This window comes from Coturnix japonica, chromosome 6 (assembly GCF_001577835.2).
Source record: "Coturnix japonica isolate 7356 chromosome 6, Coturnix japonica 2.1, whole genome shotgun sequence".
In the NCBI taxonomy this organism is placed as follows: domain Eukaryota; kingdom Metazoa; phylum Chordata; class Aves; order Galliformes; family Phasianidae; genus Coturnix; species Coturnix japonica.
In genome coordinates, this window is record NC_029521.1 from 12,839,046 (window position 1) to 12,859,995 (window position 20,950).

Genomic DNA, 20,950 nt, shown 5'->3' on the forward strand with positions numbered 1-20,950 from the left:
ACTTCTGCATCCCCCCAATTACTCACATCATCTCGCATGGCCATTATCTACACACTATAGTTTTGCTGAATTTCTTGGATTTAACCCTGCTGTAAAACAAAATCTATGAAAAAATACTGTGACGTTTCACTTCAGGTCATGTAGAAAGAACAAGATACACAAACACACAAAAATCACTACATCCCTCCTTCCTCACATTTCCTCTATTTGTCTGTTTATGAGTTTATGACTCTTTATAATGCTTAGCCTCTACTTTTCGCAAAACACCTCATTGTTGTTCAGCACCAATTATACTCCATATGGTCCTAAAAAGACATGTTCAGAGGCATATGCTGAGGCATATTTCATGCTAAATACTGTTAACTGCTGTTCTCCACCATTTTCAAATTTGCAGGGAAGTACTGTTATATTGCATCTGGCAATTCCATAGTTGGCAAAAAATAATAATAATAAAAAAATTAGGAAAAGAAATAGAACAGTACAACACAGCTTCAGTAACTTTGGTGTAAGAACAGATAATGAGGAAGATCTACAGATCTTCAAGGTCTATTGAAAGACTTGTGATTGACAAAGGACTTAGCAGTATCCATGGACCACAAGGTATATTTATCTTTATGGTAAATATTATAGACTAGTATTCATTAAATGATTACACCAGAATAACTGCATTCAAAAACAATGAAAAAAATTTGTTTTTTGGTGCTGGCACAACTGATCTGAGAAAATGAGAGCATTTCTCCTGCTACAGCAGCTGTTATAAAACATCACTGTATCAGGGTGCTTATGCCAGAGATAAGTCTGTAACTCCTGGATGCTTTTCCACAGCATCTGCATCATCAAAACGCTTCTTTTGTAGACAAAATCTGAATGCCCTAAGCTTTTAGTTAAGTCAGACCTCTTCAAGGATTATCAGGCCTTATCTGTTACCATGATGGTCTGAGTATGCCTTAGAAAACAACAGTATCCACCTCTACTTGCAAAACTGTTTTAGGAAGTTGTTTTGAAACACCACTTATTACTCAATTAGAGAATTTAGTATCTCCTTTATTTAAAGTAAGAAAAGAAAAAAAAGAGGGGAAAAAAAGGATCTTTGTAGCAGCGCAGCCTGAGCCATAGGTGACGCAGTGCACTGCTGACTGAGCGCTGCACCAACAACTGAAAGTACTAAAGCCACACCACAAAATGTGACTGGCCCTTTCTTTATGGTTCCATTCTTTTAAAATAAACAGTCAAATGAACAAACAGAAAAACCCCAACAACTCAAACACCACAAATATCTCAACAAAAGCAGATCTCCCCTGAGAAACTGGACAGGTCTTTTTCTTCTTTTGTACAAAGGTCATTCCAGGATTTATCTTAGGACCTGGAACTTCTTTCAAATGCTGGAATCAGTCAATTCCTTTTTCAAAGGAACCTGAAAACAAATGAGACTGGCTGGACTCAGCTCTCCTGCCCCTTCAAGAGCAAAAGAACGTACTACAAGGTTGTAGAAAGCCCAGCCTCAAAGTCAAGCTATTACCTTGTGCTTAACATGTAATCACTGAAAACCTGTATACCAGTGTTTTTAGGAAACACTTTTATTTCCCTCGTACACAGCTGACATGCACGATGTGGTACCTTAAAATTTACTTGATACAAATATTTAGCATATGTATAAGCTGTGCTGTAAAAATAATGTTACTTTTTAAGGTAATTGTTATTTGTAGAATCAAAAAGAGAACTTCAGGTTTCCACCCTGCTTGTGACCCTGCTATTTTAAAACCCCTTTGATCCACAATGCAGATGAAAGCCATTCTGTGTGGTTCAGTTTGTGATCTAAAAAGAGGCAATGTATGAATGAAAATATGAGAAGTACATACATATTTCACTTCAAAATGAAGAAAATACATCATGGCTTAAAACTTCAATGTAAATGATAATGGACTACTGAAAATACTGAATATTATAGATAAAATAACTGGAAATATATTGACTCTATTTCCCCCCATTTCCAGGATGTGTTTTGGTTTTCTTTCATCAAAAAACCAATAATCATAACTTCCTGCAGAAAACAGAGGTTTTGTGTTTAAACAACTTCACTATTGCTATTACACATGCAAATGCTAAATGAAACTGCAGTTCCAAGTTCAGATCAAGTAGAAAGCTACCTTGAATAGTTTCAGCTCATCTCTCAAGTTGCACATATACACACATACTGTTTTCACAAACAAGAACCATTCTCATCATCTAAAAGAACACAACTGCTGGTTTATATACAGGTGCTGTTTTTCATGCGGCAGCTGATGGCAGAGACACAAAGAACACACGATCTGGGCTTACGCAGCCTATGATGTGTTCATGTGCTGAAGTAACCAGCTCCTTTGGAAGGAAGGAGGAATCCTAGATTTCAATCAATGGTACACAGGGTGATAACAACCAACTTACTATAAATTTTGGAAGTCAGCAATCAAAGTAAGCAACAGTTGCTTACAGTTTAGTCTTTAGGACAATCTTAAATTGATTATTTTTCTTCAACTTTACCACAGAAATAATGAAAACAAGAATAATTCAAGGCAGAACCAATGCTGCATCGTTCTGGGCATCTGATTCCTAGACCTGCTGGTGCTTTGGTTTTGAGATTTTGCTGTAACAAAGCTGACATGGTAACATGCAACATTCTTGTGCTCTTATAAAGATGGTATCTAATAAAGACTGACATGCAAGAGGACCTCCAGTAAAGATGGCCCCTCAAATTGGCTCAACTCACCCCTTTGAGAATGGAGGCTTCTCTTCTACATTTACATTTAAATAGTGTGTTAAGCCTGCCCAGACTACATACACAGGAGGCTGGGTGTTCCTACAGGCAGTCACCAGGGAGCTGGCAGATCCCTGCCCACAGCAGCAGAGCTGGCACTGCTGCCCACACCACTGCACCACCCCCGCCAGGCACTGCCAACAGCTCGATTCAGTGTTTCAGCAGATTTACAAATTCTGCTAATGGAGTAAAAGCATGCCCTCCCCTTCATTTTTCCCTAAAAAGCAATATACTTTTAAAAGGCTAATGCAATCACAAGCATTATGTCAATGAAAATTACATGCTGAGTTTATCTCTGTAGGTATCTGTCAAATGCAAAGCACACACAACATCTTCAGCGTAATAATGATGTTTTATCATTTTAATTACAAACACTTTGAAAAAAAATCCCTAAAGTGTACCAATTCGGGTGGTCTGAACAGTAGCTTGATAGCCCAGGGGTAGCAAAAATAGATTGAGCTACCAAATTTCATAGTAGTTATAGCAGCTGTCTTCTTGCCTCAGGGAACCTGGGTATTTAACAAAGCAGACAGCTTGGCATTGGCATCTGATTAGTACTGTGTGTATTGTTGGATGGGATACGCACGGCTCTTTTGTTTCACTGTTTGATTAGGAATTTGTAGAGCAGTGGCATTATTTAGCTTTTACAGTTCAGCTTCTGTATGTTCCCTTACAGGTTCTGCAAAAGGATATTTCCTTGTTTATCACTTGCTGCAAGTAGGGAATACTGTCTCAAAAGTGATCGATGAAACATGACAGGATTTAAATGTCAGGGTCAGTCTCCTCCCCATTTCCCTGCCAAAATTTCGTTGAACCAACTGGTTAAATATTTCTAATTGGGGAGAAAACTGAGGAAGGTGAAAAACCTGATCTTCCCTCGCCGTAAAACATATACATTATTAAGAACTAGGAATTATCTTAAAATATCATTTGTTCCACTTAAACTTCAGGTGGGAAAATTTCACAAAAGAAGCCTCACAGGGACAATCCAACCATTAGGGCTTGGGAAGAAAGGAATTGATTTTTATTTTCCTACTCCCCCAAGAGCAAGAGAAGCTCCAGTTCAAAACAGATCTGATTAATAGGAAAAAATCTTAGTTAACACGCTTTATCTAAAAATGGCTTGATCTCAGGGAATAACCTCAGCACAAACGACAATATTAGTGCGAGCCTTGCGTTTCAACTTCATACAGCCCAAAAGACCCCCCACGTGGCTCTTCTCTCCTTCGTTCTTTAAGTATACATCACAAATTATTGGGGCTTGTTGGCAGAGTTCAAATCACTGAACTCATTGCAAATAGTCTACTTCAGCTAGAAGTACATTCTTTTACTCTATCAAATCCATCTGAGGTAATAAGACTTGATGTTTTATTCAACAGAGCTAAGGAAAATTGTTGCACAATAGGTTAATTCAAAATGGCAGCATAGAAAATGCATCTGTCAGTGGGGATCAAATTACAGGGCAAGCTCCTCTCAATGCTTAGAAAAACAAGTCTGCAGTTCTACAGATTATGTGCATGTGTGTGTTTAAAGGGGTGGGAAAGGAGCTAAATATCTGAACTAACCTCCAATTAAAGTCAATCATAAAAACAGCCAATTTAATGAGTACGAATTTCTTTGGGTAATTATAACACCAACCACTTTTTTTCTCCCCCTCTTTTAAATCTGTAATTCTGCCTTCTTGTTACTGCTTGCTTTGTCATTAATCGCCTCAGGAACTTGATTTCCTAGCAACAGACTCTGCCACCAAACGTTTGGCTCCTGTTCAACATTTTCTTTGTGAAAAATGGCACTGCTATTGCCGCCTGGCTGTTGCAGCGGGGCTGGCTGTGTAAGTGCTCTAATAATGCATTCTTCTAAAAAATAAAATAAAATCACTTGATAAAAGGAGCAATGACTGAGCGTCACTAATTACTGTGCTGAAGAAGTTTATCTGCAATTTAAAGGCTACTGGGGTAGGAGGAGAATGACAGGAGATGAAACATTTATTCTTCATATAAATAAATGTAATTAGTAACAGAGGTGAACATTCAGAAATAAATATTTTTACTATGTTAAACAGATTCTCATTAATTTTCTATTACACAGAAAGTACAGTCCGTCTTAAGACTTCATGATGCACAATTCTGCATGAAGTACCCGTGTCCATCTTAAAGCAATGGCATTCTGAGGAGCATAGTACGCAAAATATAAAAACCAATTTCTGAATTCAGTTTCCCTTCTAAGTTACTTGAGAAAACACTGACAAAAGCATCCATGCATGAGCAGTCACACCTGAAATAGTAGCATAAAGCACATCGTACTCTAAATACATTACAGAATGACAAACAATCACCAGCAGGGAAACAAAGGTTTTGTTTTGTTTTCATTTAGGTTAGTAACTGAAATCTGAGATTTTCTATATTTATGCAAGAGAAATCACTTTCTTCCCCGTATATGTTTTAGAAGAAAGAAAATTGCAGATTTACTTCCTGCTTACACACAGTGTTATCACTTTCTCTTTCTAAATTTGTCACATTTCATCTGTAACTCCCAGCAAACTCAGTTCCTCACAATGGTGGTTTTCAGGATGATAATGATATCTGAGAGGCCAGTAAATGATGACCCAACTAATTTGCTAACTGCAGCTTCACCTTTATGGCAAAGCAACACACTCAGAACTGTGTCTTCCTGGCCATAAAACCTATTCATTATTGAGAGAAATAGTTTTGCATCTCAAATGACATTCTGACGTCAGAGAAATACAGCAAAAGTTATCAATGGTGGGAAAGAAAAAAAAAAAAAAAAAAGACTTTTCAGGGGATATTTTGATTCCTGCCAGTGCCTGTCTCTCCCATTTCCCATGATGCACACACAGACCCAGCACATTTCAAAGAATAAAAACCTATCACAATCCGTTGTAAATTATCATACTCATCATAGCAGTAAATTACAATAAAAATGCCTTCATTGAACGTGCCTCTGAAAGGAGGAGACAGCACAAAAGAAATTTCATTTATACTTACATTGTTGTAATAATCAGTATTTTTTCTCAAGTAGAATAGCCAAAACCCATGTAAAATACACTAAAATGTTATTTAAGCTTTGCTACACATTGCTGACATCAAGCTTATGTTTTGACAGACTCGTGTTGAAACCAGATAATTCTGCCATCAAGCCCACTACACCACCACAGTATCTCTCTGCTTAGATAAGCACTTAGGTATTAAAAGGAAATAAATATAAAAATACCACAGCATTTACTGAAACACACCAGAGTGCTTGGAGGTTTAAAAACTTATCCTCCAGCAGTGCTACATTAGTTCATTACCACATGTTGCAATACCTAGTATCCCCTACGAGATACATGGCCTAAGACCAGAATACATGGTCTTGATCAGAACCATCATTAACATCGAGTTAAACTACACTTGCCATCAACTCTGAAAATACAAAAGAGATGCTGATGGTAATTGGATGTAATTTAACTGTAGGCAAACAAATCTAACTGGTATTACAACATTTTATACTCAGTGCAGCACAATTGAAGGACATCACTATTGAGAAATTTCTATTATTTGCTACACAAAAGTAGTAAAAAACAATGGCTTAAACTTTTACGGATTGTGAAATAATAACAGCCCACACAAAGATGACTGAATGAAAGCATTGCCCTCTCTGAGCAAAATATTGCTAGACAATATGGAAAGAGAGCAATGCTAAATTCAGCTTCATAGAAATAAGTCTTAGGACTACTAAATAGTTCAATTGCTTCCCTAGTCACTACCTACAATAGCTAGGCACAGAACCTGAAGTTCTCAGGCACTGCAAATGCAAAAAGCAAAGCGAAGTAAACATAATGCAAACAATAAAGTGCAGGAACAGTCCCAAGTCCCTTTCATGAACTTGGACGAGTGTGAACATCAGCAATACTGCAGCCATATCGAAGTGTATGTAGATGCTACCAAAAAGCCCTTTGAGACACATCACATATAAGAATATACACGAACACCAACTTTTTAGTATATAAACTATAGCCACAAAATACAAATCCAATGACAGTCTACAACTAAAACCTACTACTTTACTTTGTATTAAAAAAAAAATAATCACAAGTCTTTCACCAGCAAACAAACTGTTTGGTTTCCTGCAAAGACCTGACTGACTTGGGGAAGCTCCATGAAATGACCCATTCCAAGATAACACTCAAGTTACTGCATCAATCCATAGACTGGAAACCTAACTGCAGGCAGTGCTGCCACTTCATGTGTTCAGTGAAGCAAAGCATTTGAATGGGCCAGAAATAGTGAAGCAAGGAATGAGCTTTCATGAACACACTTGTTACTTCAGCACTGTAAATAATACTATAGCAGCCAGTGGGAGTGTTTCACACAGCTAATGCCTCCACATGACACTATTAAACAAATGCAGGTTTGAGCAAAGCTAAATAACTGGGAGAAGTAAGGATGACTAATTGGAACAAGAGCAAAATACATCCGGGAAGTGCTGCATTAAGAGCAATAGGGCTCGCATACAGACGGAAAGTTAAAACTCAGCTGTCTGTATAATAAGGCAGTATCATTTGTTGCTGAGAACGTTTCACAAGGTTAAGTGCAGCTTTTAATAGAGGAAAGCATTTTCTCCTTTTCCATTTTTTTCCTGTTATGAAATGACAAGTGCCAAATTTCTTACTAACACAGAGGTGCTAATTGGAGTCAAAAGACAACAACTAAAATTCTCCTCAGTTTGTCTGCTATCTTAGGTAACCCTAATCGAGAGATTTATTTATTTATACAAAATTCACTCAAAAAACACAACTTGAGATTATTTTTATGTCAGGCTGTGTCCCATTCACAATTTCAGAATCAGAACAATGCTCCGTGCTATCATAACCCTCGGCTTATTCTGAAACAGGGGAAATGTCTAGGATAAGATTTTCTAGGCCCAGTAGGAACTACCTAAAATGCCTAGTAGTGAATTCTAATCAGGCACCAGCAGTACAGCTAGCTGATCCACAACGAAATGAATGTGACAGACCAGAAGATAAAATGTCAATGGCAGAAATTACTGCAAGTAGATGAATAATATCTGGAGAAGGGAAAGAAATCGCATGGAGTTTGACAGTACACATAACGTATCTAAAAAGATACAACACCAAGTAATTTTAAGGGATGAAAAAACACTTTTAAAGTTTACTGTTTTTGCGTAAGCCAGGGCAGCCTTTCTGCATTTTGATTCTATCTGTGATTTACAGGGTTCTATTCTTTGCTGTCTTTCTCCAATTTGTCTGCCGGATCCGATTACCAGATGGCTAAAATAAAGGTATTGTGTTCATTCATGGTAACAGAAGTTGTCTTTAAGGGTTCTGTCATGGGTTCACTATCTTTTCCTTTGTACCTACTCCCTGTGTGAATTGATTACATTTCAGAGCTAAGTTTCATCTGAGGGCCATTCTGCTGAAAGCTGCATTGAAAAGCATATTATCTATCCTAGCAAGCACATACAGATGACCACAGGATATCGCTGACCTGTCCTAAAGCAGCAACTGGCCTACTCTGCCAAGAAAATAGGTTGTTTGATAATCTCAGAACAAGGATTTCCAGAAAAATTATCTGTCACTAAAGCATACAGCAGTGCAATCCAGGAAATAGGTGACGCCTGGATAGAGAGACGGGAATAGAAAGCGACGTAAGCACAGAGCAGAGCCAGAAGAGGTAACAAGACACAAGCGAAGACAGACACAACAGTGAGCAAATTAATGACTGAAAGAGCAGCAGGAGTGCTAATTGTTCACGATGTGGATTTGTTTAATCCCATCGACCACTACAAACCTGTGAATAAAGAAGTTAAAGGATAAAAAAAAAAAGTGCGTTCAGCTCTATGTGTTGTCTCCTTGATTTAAGCTAAGGCACATGTGCCATCTGTAATCTGAAGTGATAACACTGTCCTAGAAATCTCTTAAATGAACCCAGCCTTGAGTGCAATTGCTACTGGTGTGAAACAGGTTCTTCACCCAGCAGATATTTCCTTGCAAGCAGATGTTTTCTTAATATGAAGTCAATTTAGCAAATACTTAATATATTAGCACTTAGGTGTTCTTTACCCACTAATAGATGCACATTCTGGATTTCATCTTCCACCTAATTCTCCCTCTCTTGGTCAAAAGGCAGGATATCACCCCCCCAAAAAAACTGAAACACTTCTAATGCATATTAAAGTCAGTAGAAAGCATTACTGAGTCAACATTAAAGGGACCAAACGGATAAAATACAGAAGACAGGCTTTGGAACTAAAATAAGATCAAAGTTATATCTTCAGGGGAAATAAAAACAAACAAAAAAAAACAACCCAGAAACTTATTTTCACTTTCTATAATTTTTCCAACTTTTCCTAAAGCAACTCCACTAGGTTTATAATTACTTTTCTTTTTCCTAAATCATACACTGGGAATTTGAGTAGTAATTATGTAAAAACACAGCAATAAAAAATAGTAAATAAAAGCTTTGGGCAGCGCACTAATGTTTCTTCAGGTAACATTTGCTTTTGTACAATTAGCCATATTTTCAGATTTCCAGTATCTCTTACCCAGTAGCATTAATTCCTAACCACGGCATTTGGAACAGGGTGAGGAATAATTATTGAAAAATAGACATAGAACACTTCAAAACCAGAAATTAAAAATGAGTAGAGCATTAATGCCTTTTTTTTTTTTTTTTTTTCCCCTTAAACTGCAGCACATATGGCAACAGCAGCAGGATGTATTTTCTTTGTATACTGAGAAGGTTATAAGTATTTTTTGACAGTTTATAAAGGGGCAGTCTTGGCCGCACACAAGAATCAATAACAACCATGTAGAGCCTACAGCAGTGCACACTAACAGGCTGTAGGAGACATTAACACTAGCTAAAAGAAATAACTGTATTTTCAATGAACTTGTTCCTCTTGGATAATCAATTTTTTACACTTCTTACCAGCTGTTCCCACATAACTCAGGTAGTGGAATGGAAGCAGCTGTCATACAGAATCCATATATTACATGCACATTATGAGGTTTTAATCTGTCATAGATGTTTTACGTTTGTTAATTTTGGTCAATCATATCAACTTGAGAGCAAAATGAAAACAAATCCACTGCCTCTGTTTATGCAAGATGTAATTTAAACAAATGCAGTAATCTGGCTTGATTCATTTTAGAATGGCAAACAAATAAATATTGTGAATTTACTAATGCCCTGTACTCAAAATCTCTTTATTTCAGGAATAAGATTTCATCATTTAAACCAGTTTACACCACTATCCAAATTCAAGAGGTTTATCACAATCATTGTTTCTGAAATATTGAGTTATAAAGGTGCCATAGTAATTGCTATGGAATAAATAGCAATTAAGATTGTTCACACAAATAAGCTCAAACTGTTTGCAGTGAATAATTATGCTAATAGTGTTTTTCTACATCATTTGTGCATCCTTCACAACAATTTACAAGAAAATGTGAAATGTAAATTTGATGCACAACTACAAAAGCTCTGAAAATATATTTAGTTCTTACAATTTTTCTCACTAATTTAAGAAAGCACATAAGTAAATGATTCTTAAATGTTTTTACATTAAAATTTAAAGAATTTGTACTATGACGAAATTGGAGCAGACATTTTCTTTCATGTTTATGAGAAATCATCCTAAATCCATGCAATAGGCATGGTCATTGCCTAAATTTCTTAATGCCATAACTCAAACTTTTATAAGCTGGAAGAAGCTGAACTTACCGCGATGTAATAAACTTTGGCTTTTTCCACCAACTTCCAGTTCTTCTCCAAATCAAGATGCTTTTCCTTCTTGTAGCAATTAGCAGCAGCAAGGTTAGCTACAAGTGACCTAAAAGAGATTAAAATCAGATCCTCCTTACTATTACTACTGCAAATTTCTCAATGATTATCAAAGATCCTCACGGGAACATAAGAGAACAACAGAAACACAATAAAATGGATATACTTGGCTGTTTCATAATAATTCCTTTAAATAATATTTAAAACATAATTTTATTAAATAATATATATTAAATCCACACACACAGTTCACATCACACTATTACAGATATCTATATTTATACATTATGTATATACACATTTGTTTACAACCAACGTTTTTCCATTTCACGATCAAGTCCTTCTGCACAGTTCAGCATCTGCAAGTTTCTGTTAATTTTTTTCCTGGTTCCTCCTAACACGCAGTTAGAGTAGCAAACTTCTTTTGTGTTCTATAAACTGTTTTCCGTCATGAGAATTAACAAGGTCTTAAATATGTATATATCTCGCCGTTACCATTTTCCAATGAACAGTTATATTATTTTAAAAGCTGATTTTAAATTTTTCCTTGGAGCTGTGTTTTCCTCCAGCAAATGAGTAAATTACTACTTGAAAAGGAGTCAGGGCTTTAGATGCTCAATTGTAAAAATCGACCAAACAAAAAACAACAACAACAAAAAACCAACCCAAAGGAATAAACAACAACAACAAAAAAACCCACCTTTGGTTTAGCTGTGCCCTCCTAGAAAATTACTAAAAGCTCTTGTGAACTGAACAGATAAGGCATGTCAAAAGTAAAACAAGGAACCAGACTAAATTTCTGTATATACTAAAATACCCAGCCTAGATCCGTGTTGTTTAATTCTAGGAATATTCTAGAGCCTTCTCCCTTTAATTCTGAAGTCTAAAGCCAAAGAGAACTAATAAGGACTAATGGAAAATAAGACTAAGTATCTGTAGCAGGACAAATAATGTGGTAATAAGTTCTATTCTTGATGAATGTTATCATCTCAATGACGATAAATCTACAGAATTCACAGGAGAGAATCAAGCAAGTTTATAATAACATTTATAATTTTTACAATATTTTGAAAATTAAATTTACAAAGCAAATTAAGTCTCCCAGTTTAATAAAGCCTTAAATATCCAGTAAGGCCCTAGCTAGAAAAATTCTATCTACATGTGTTCCTAAGTGAAAAGAAGTTATGTTCCACAAATCTTAGCAAAGACCCTATGTTTGCTTTCACTTACCACAGGCTCCTGAAGCTGTAAGCCTAACTCTCAGTGGCTACATCTAACAGTAAACGATGCCCTGCATGTGAGGTGGAACAGAACGTTGTTTCACTGAAGAAGCTCCGAGCCTTTCCAAATTAAAACTAGGTCTAAAAGCACTAGGTTCAACATAAGGAACACAAAGAAGGTAGATGTTTTTCAATTAAATACAGTAATTGGAGGCAGTTGGAGCACTTCAAGTCTATGACTTGGTGGAGACTCCATGCATGTGCTACTTACGAGCAGAACATCCTAACTAAAGCTGCAGATAATAACAGAGCATAGGAATGATTTTAGAGTTTAATCATGTGTTACAATTTACTTTAAAAGCTCTGGGGGAAAAAACAAACAAACAAACAAACAAACAAACAAACAAAAACCAAAGTACATAAGTATTGGTAAGCTAAAGGATTTAGAGTTATAATCATGAAATAGCTCAGAACTCTTCTGTAAGAACCTGATGGACTATGCAGAAAAAAAAATATTTGTTATCAGGTCATCTGAAACACACACAGCCACTTACTGGAAAATCCATGAGTGCTATTTACTGATTCTGAGATCTCAGAGAGACAAGAAAGTTGAATTACCTGAAGAAGGAAGTAAGCACATGCCCCATGAGGATGAGATTAACCAATAGAGCTTTCAACTGCAGCCAGTTAAAGAGATTCTTACAAATCAAGAAAAATGGTTTAAATCCAGTATGATCAGAGGGGGGAAAAAAGGCTCAGAATAAACTTGTTCTCATTAACAGAAGGGAGGCTACACAATAAAGACAGTAGTGGCAACAATCAGTCGCTATTTTCCTATTCCCTAAAGGAGAAATAAGTATCTCACTTTCCCTATACACTCTCCAGTGTGTTCTAAAACAGTGACTGAGATAAAGAAGAACCAGTGGTTAAATTTGTGGTATTTGTGAAAAGATTTGGGATCAAAAGTGTGTTATGTTAGCAAAGCAAAAATACTGCTTAGTAAGTTAAAGAATTGCTTGCAGACATATTTATGAATAAATTTACCTAAACTCTGAAATTCCACTGAGATGCACAACAAAATACGTATATATTTTTCCTGAGTTCATGATGTATATATACCTCTTGACAATCTTTACTTCATTTTACCCTTAAGTCATCTAGGAAGTGGCGATTTCTACAATGATGCATGCTTAGACGCTATGTAACTAAACAGAAAATTACAGAGCACCAGCATCTTCTTGTCTTCTCTTTGAAGAACTAAGTATGGAAGATGAAGAGGAAACTCTGCAGATATAATTAATGCCAAAATCCAGATAAACATGACTACAACAGCCCTCTGCTAAATCATGTCCATGAGCACCACATCCGGTTTGTTGTTCAAACCCAAATATTCCTAACAATTTATGCTCAATACATTCATATGTTAGGAAATTATTAATGGCCCCTGACCTGTTATCACTAGTGATGCAGGCTGCGCAGGTTCCTGTCGGTTCTTCACTTTGCTCATAGTAATGGGCATCCACATGAGCTTCCTCAGCCTTCTTCTTCAATATTTCTCCAAATTTATCTTTGCCAATGCATCCAAAGAAAGTTGCAGCTTTGTATGGGTTCTGAATCATCCACTGCAGATTGACAGAAAAAAAATACAGATAGTTAACAAGCGTGATATATCATTAATTGCTACTTTTTTCCTCTCCACTCACCTTATGTAATTCTGTGCCTACCAGAGCACTGTGACACATACCAATCCTACAGAACACTTCTGTGCCAGAAGTAAAAACATGTGAAGTACATTGAGGCAGGAAAGACCAGTAACAAATGAAGAACTGACCCTTACAGATTCTGGTGAGTTATTAATAGCTAATAGAAAGTTTACTGAAATGGATGAAGTTAATTACAAAATAAATTTGAAACACCTTGTAAAAAAACATAGCAGAAAGTTCTCTTGTTCCAAAGAAACATCCCATATTTACATTTAACCTCATAATAAGGTATTTTTAAAAGAAACTTGAAGAAAAATAAAATATCATGACTGGACATAAGGAAAACTTTATGTGATAAACATAAAAAGAAACATTTTACAACATTAAAAACACTTATACAAAAACTAATGGTGCCAAAAGTAAGCAGGAATCTACTAGTTAACTGCATACACAAAAGGAAATGTTTTCCACTCACATTACTGAGCCACACATGAAATTATCTATCTCCTATTTTACTAAGAGCAATACTATCACTCGAATTGTAAAGACCATAGCATGTCTAGTGTTGCTAAGGTGCTTTGTTATTTTATCAACTTTCTCTTTTATTAACACAAAATATCTTTCAACTGTTCAGTTTGCTACTAAATTAAATGATAACATTTAGAAGCAAAGAAAAAAAATCAAGTGTGAACTAAAAGATAAATGTGAAGAAACAATCACAGGCCCTACCCTGCTGGTGATGAGTCAACCAACTGAAGCCATTAAAATCCACTCTAATTATAGTCAGAAAGCTTATCCACTCAATCTATAGTATGAATTAAAGGCTACATCAATTTACTGCTACACTAAAGCCCTACTTGTAATTGTTTCCTAATCAAGATTTAAATAAACGATAATGTCTCCATTACAAATCAGCATTAGTGGTAGCTGTGGGCTGTAGAAAGGTCAAGCAACTGAGTTACAAATACATGCTTAGTCACATCTTTATTACTTCCAGCTTCCAGGGAAAAAAAGAAATCCTTTAGTCATGCAAAAGTCTTAATTAATAAGGCAAACGGACAAATGTTGCAGAGCCTCCTTCCTGCAACCATTTAAGATAAAACAATTCTGTTGTCGAATGGTGGCTTCACTCCATCTCTCATTCACTGAATGCACACTAGAAATTCTCGGCTCATCTATCTGTACCACTCTTGATTAATACATATTAAGCAAACCCCTAGCAAGGGAATTAGCTACAATATACTCTTATTTTAAATACATTACACAAATTTGCAGACTGTTCATTTAATATGTCTTAGTATGAGTAATATTTTATATTTGGAGATATAGTTAAGTAGAACTGATTATTTAGCAAGTCTAAAGATATCGTGACATACCATAAGGAAAAATGGAATTCCCATATTGATAAGTAGTTGAAGCCCTTTGTGCCATGTGGAAAAGCACACTTTACCCTCACTAACAAGAATTAACAGAGGACACTATGAAGAGCATTAATGAAAGCACCAGCTTTCCACAAACACCAGTATTTATTTAAAAAAAGATTTCTAACTATACCTTAGGCTTGTAACATCTTACCAAGTGACACAACTTTTCCATATTTTATACATAAAGTCTGACAACATTTGGAGCAGTAGCACGTAATACTTCACATACATCTTTGAAAATAAATAAATAAATAAATAAAATCCTGTTAAAATATCACAGTTTTGGCTCCTGGCAGCAGCTTAATTTGAATTTGGATGTGATACATGCAATACACGTAATTGTCACAATCCTTAATTTCAACTCAAGTAAAGCTACCCCTGACAATCAGAGCTGTGATCTGGGGTTTCTTGAGATGCACCCTTGCACATTGCGCAGACTGCAGTGGTTCTGCACATAGCCATGATAATTTGAAATATGGGGATTGTCTGGTGGGGGCATAATCCCTCCATATAGGTATTATTTTCATTTGGACATCTGAGCTAAGTAAGGCAATGCTGAGGAAGATGGAAAAACACTTCAGCAGCATTTCTGGAAAGACTCTCTTCACAGATCTCCAGAAACAACCATTCCTTCTCTACCTCACTTAAAATTCTACATATTAGCAAAGGTAAAACATGGACATGATGCCACAAACTTATGAAAACTGGACTACAGGAATACATCTGTGGCATCCTGCTAGTTGTGCCTAATGGGATGAGCCACAGAGAACACTTTCCATGTGTAACGAAAAGCAACAACATGCGACAAAACAACTTCAAGGCAGACTGTGGAATATTTTCTTTTGCATTTGACATGGGGCCGAACTCTAATTTTAAATATACTTATATGGAAAAAAACAAACTTCTGTGGACTTCTTCACACATCAGTATGATTATTCTTATTGCTCCTAACATTTGGGCTAAACACTGTAAATGGGAACAGCAGCTTAGTTACCAGAAGACAATTACTACCGTGAAATAATCATGCAGTATTACATCCAACATCAAATGAAGGCCAGTAATAAACTGCACACATTGCCAGGTATATGGTTATATAATCTGCAAATTCAATTTAGAGATTTATGTGGATAGAAGATATAATTGAATGAAAAGACTCAAGACAGAAATGGAAAATGACCCAGCTCAGCAGGCGCTAGCATAATGAGTTAATTATCAAGGGTTTGGCTAGGCAGCAAGGCAGCTATTAACTTACTGTATTGACAGTCTGGTCAGGAGAGGTTGGCACCTGGCCACACCAAGAATCTTCACCATTACTAATGGGAATTTGTGGCCATTTCAGGCCTGAAGATGGAAGAGTCAAACGTAGGAGCTCATCATGAAGGAGCAAGACAGCCTTAGGTCACAAGAAAGCTAAAAATCTAGAGTGGTTTATGAAATCCAGTGTCTTTCTACATTCTAAAGTTTACTTCTGTCAGTGCAGCTTGGACATCAGGTATACACAGGGGCAAGCCTTGACCCTGTCACTTCAAATAAGCATCCCTGACAGAGGAAGGAGTAGAAGAAATAAAGTACTTTTCAGATGTTCTCTTGGGTCAAACAGATCGCTTTGTCCTTATGTTTTTGCTGTTGTACACTTGCTGGTAAAAAGCAAATAGTAACTTTTTAAAAAACCTTCTTTTTTTTTCTTGACTCCTAAGACATTACTCTGTCTTAAAATTAAGCTGATCTCATCGCCTCAAATTACCCATGCGTACCAGCACTTTATTCCTTATGTTCAAAAACTGAAGCCAACACATCTGAAAGAGCACGGTTCTTAAAGGACTCACTGGACAATGACAGAATACTTCTCTCCTTATTTTTGTGACACTGTCATGGGCACACAGAAATAGGAGTATCTGCCTGTTCAAGTGTTTTTTCATGGACCAAATTACCAAGTAAATGTCTTGGCATGCTGAAGCTACCAGAGAAGTCTAAGAACCTTTGTGTTCCAGCAAGTGGGAGGCAATTGCATGGAACAGCAACATCTTTTCTTGCAGATGTGGAGATGCGAAGAAATCTTGGTAACAAGCAAAACTGATGAAGACTGAACCGTGACTTTGTAGAGCAGCTTGGAGTTCAGGGTGTCCCACTCCTACATCCTCAGACTCAAAGATGTGGTACATTTACTTCCCACTTTGCTTGAAAAAAATAGCTTTGGAAACAGCTCTTCCTGAGTTACAGACACACTTCTACAAGAACTAGGAGTAACTTGACTTGATCAGCTATTCAGTACTGCCCTTGGAGAACAACATTCAACATGAGCTCACCAGATTACCTGAACTGATGTCTTATATCCACAGAATCAAAAAATGTACTTTCATGGTACTTAGAAAAATATCAGTGGCTACAAAGAATTAAAAAAATAGCAATAATAAAATGAAGAAATTAAAAGAAGAAGAAAGAAAACCAAATTCTTTGACTTTCATTTCCCAAGCATTCTATTTAGCTTGAGAACAGCACCTGGCACGATTCGGTATTCCATATCGTAAGAAGATTAGAATTCAAAACTTTTCACCACTGTTACTTGAAAGTTCACTAGAAATGAGGACCTATAACTGAAAGGCAAAAGCAGTAAAACTAAACATTCCACCTAATTTATTTCACCATCTCCAGTCACAAAGAGACTTCGCCTGCAAAAGGGTGCTGCTAGGTTTCAATATAGAACCTGCTAAGGCTTAAATAGAAACATCACACTGAAGAAGCTTAAGACAGCTTTATAACCTTCTGACTAAAACAAAGATCCTTCAAAAAATGATTTCATATTATTCTGCCTTCATGCTTTGCTGTAGGTACCATTGATGACTGGACAACGTCGATAATAGTAATGAGAAAGCTGACAAAACCATTTGCTATCACTCCCATGTTGCCCTCCCTCCCAACTCCTGAGCTCCTTTTTAAAGCTGCAGCCACTAGTGCATTTCCACATCTGTCAGTCATCTTAAACTATCAGTGGCAGAGCATACAAAGCTCTGCTTAGACTGACATACCTTCTGTACACAGGAACTTTCAGCTTTAGATCTGAATCCGGAATACTTAGGAACTGACAACACAACAGGAAGTATTGTGCTCTTCACAGTGAAGGATCTTCAAAACTCATTAACACTATTGAAATACAGAGATCTGAAGTGTGTTATTTGAAGCTGGACTCTTCTCCACATGATCTGTCAAATCTCATCTTGGTTTAAACTGCATAATAGCTATGACTTTACATGCCAGCCAAAATCTCAACTAAGCAATGCTAGCAAGAACTTAAGAAGCATTATTTCTAATCAACAGAAATGGCTTGTTTCCATGCAGCAGTATCTGGAGGATCTGTTTTCCTAAAGTTCAGGCTAAGTCCATTTACCTTCACTAGTCTGTTGTACTCCTAGAACATTTCCCAACATCAGCTACCTGCATAGTTCCTTAAAAAGTTCTTAGGAATACATGAATAGTAAAAGAAAACAAATGACATCTCAGTTTAGAAAAATCACAGGAAGCAAGAAAAACTGAGATCAGAACAAAAAAAATCACTACATTAATCCTAAAACTGGGAAAATCTGACAATATGCAAAACAATCCTAAAAAAGACATCAAGGTCGCTGTTCCAAGAGAGTGAGCTCACATTTCTTGTCAGCAATGTGACAGATCTCATGCACAACTGGGATGCAATACTCACTTACTGTTCCACACACTGTATCGTTTCAAATCCCTGCTGTGGTGAGCTAACCCTGGACACCAGCTATACCTTCACCCAGTCACTCACTCACCACTCCCCAGAGGGAAAAAGGAGATAACTGTTAAGGGCAACAGTAAGAAAAATACATGGGTCAAGATAAATACAATTTAATAAGGAAAAGAAGAAAAAAAAAGATTATCTTTTCATTCCAACACCTTTGGAATCTTTTTTTTTTTCTTTTCTTTGATGATAAACATTTAAAGACTGCAATGGTTATTATCGCATAATGGCTATATGAGAAAAAAAATTGAAAAGGAAAAAATAGAGCTTATCTTTATGAAAGCAGACTTGCAAAAAAGAGCCCCATGTCCTGTACAGTAATTTCGCCACGATTAGCTGAAGCTGCCAAACCTTGCACAAGGAAATGATATTGTTAAAATGCATGACAACACCCTCAAGCAACTTCCAGTCAAATGAGATAAAAGCGATAATATTTTGTAAAGGAAAGACTAGCTAAATCCTCGCACTGAGACCAATACCTATACCTTATCAGGGTTTGGTTCAACATTTACTACCCAAATCCCTGCACAGGAATATCAGTTAGTCTTAGTGTTGTGCCTCAAGCTGCATTTCGCTGCAGCTTTTCAAATTAACATGTCTATCAATAGGTTAATCATGCAGGAGGATTCACTTCTACGTTTAAAAACACAAAGCTAACAGACTGCCTCTTTAGAATATCATACAAATAAGGATCTTAGCTTCTGCTGTTGCACTGTACTCCACTTCCTATTCTTCCCCTCTTGCCCTTCATCTACTTCTCCACTGCTTTATTTTTAGTTTAGTTTCTGGGCTTCTCACCATACAAGAAAATACAACCACATAAAACAAGTCAATGCCATATTTCAAATTTTCAGTATGACCAGCCAAAGATAGCTCTTTTATTCCACCCCTTAAATATCTCCAGCCTAGACAGCTATCTCTGATACTCCCTACTCTCTCACTCTCTTATCCTGTGTTTCTAATGCTACAGTTCTGCCTTGAACACCTGAAGTGCTGCAGCCTTTCCTCTGAAGTTTGATATGTGTTATTTGAGATCAAAGGCAAAAAGGTTCCTGTAACATTTTGCAAAGCACATAACAGAGACTGTGGCTGGCCTCGAGTTCTTACCCACTGCAAATCCCAGAACCTGGAGCATCACTCACCTCCTTGTTTGATCCCAGTATGAATGTGACACCTTCTCAAAATCATGTAAAAGATTATATACAAAACAAGCTTGGTTGTGCCCATTCATCACTTGCACATTTAAATGAAGGCTATCACAACAGTAAGAATCCTAGGTTTAGTGGGTCTCTTCCATAACTGTTACACAGTACATACGACTGCTTACTAGGTCATTTGCTAACATTATAAAGCTGTGTACAAGGTTAGACCATGAGGTAAGTACCTTTATCTGTAAAAGAACTCAAAGATACTAACTTCATCATTTACCACCAAAGGAAGCAGACAAGATGAAAACATAAAGATAAAAGAAGCCATTAATCTGCATGGCCAAAAACTGTGGTGTGTTAACAAGACATACTACCATGAGCAACAAAATGCACGGTCAATCTTGGGTACAATAAGACTGACTTACAGTGCAACTGCACACCACTGCTCACTGTGCCTCAGCCTACACTGCCTGGACTGAATTAGCACCCATGGAGACATGGGGAAGACTGAGACGCATTTCAGAAATGCCTTAAAACTTTATACTATAAACTGTATGTTTATTTAAGTACTAACTTGTGAATGATATTGTTGCAAAATGACATTTTAGGATACTTCACATACTATTTTGCATATGTATAAGCTTAAATCATGTCTTCCTTTCTGAAATACATGCATATGTCACTCTCACTTCCTTGCAAGATGATGAGAAGTCTCAGTGAATACACCCACACACTGAATCACAGCAAAAAAATCCACAAATGAAGAGACAACTTCTATTGTCTGGCAGCGCAGAGTTCATAAAACACAAACTGTAAACAGCTGCCTATCAGCTTCTATCAGCAACAGTATCAAAAACAGATGGCAAAGGTCAAGTCAAAGTTTATTGACAATGATGAACTCTGACAGCCTCTATTAAATTACTTCTTCCTTTAAGGTGTATATGATCAAAGCCGCAGAGAGATTTTCACTCAGTCACATAACAAGCTATTTGTTGAGATTGAAACATCTGGTCAATATCTCCTAACACTGCAATTTCATGCACAGTTAGCAATAGGGTACATTCCTTCTCTTCTTTTTTCCAGGGTTCGTAAGGGTGGC

At 36.7% G+C, this 20,950-nt stretch overlaps 1 protein-coding gene across 2 annotated transcripts in view; it reads right to left on the reverse strand.

Moving 5' to 3' along the window:
* Positions 1-20,950, reverse strand: part of ADK (adenosine kinase) — a 258,451-nt gene that overhangs the window by 126,463 nt on the left and 111,038 nt on the right. For both annotated transcript variants that reach the window (XM_015866530.2, XM_015866531.2), the window contains 2 exons: positions 13,269-13,441; positions 10,540-10,648 (listed from right to left, as the gene is read on the reverse strand). In XM_015866530.2, the coding sequence (XP_015722016.2) occupies positions 10,540-10,648; positions 13,269-13,441 (282 nt within the window). The remainder of the gene's footprint in view (positions 1-10,539; positions 10,649-13,268; positions 13,442-20,950) is intronic.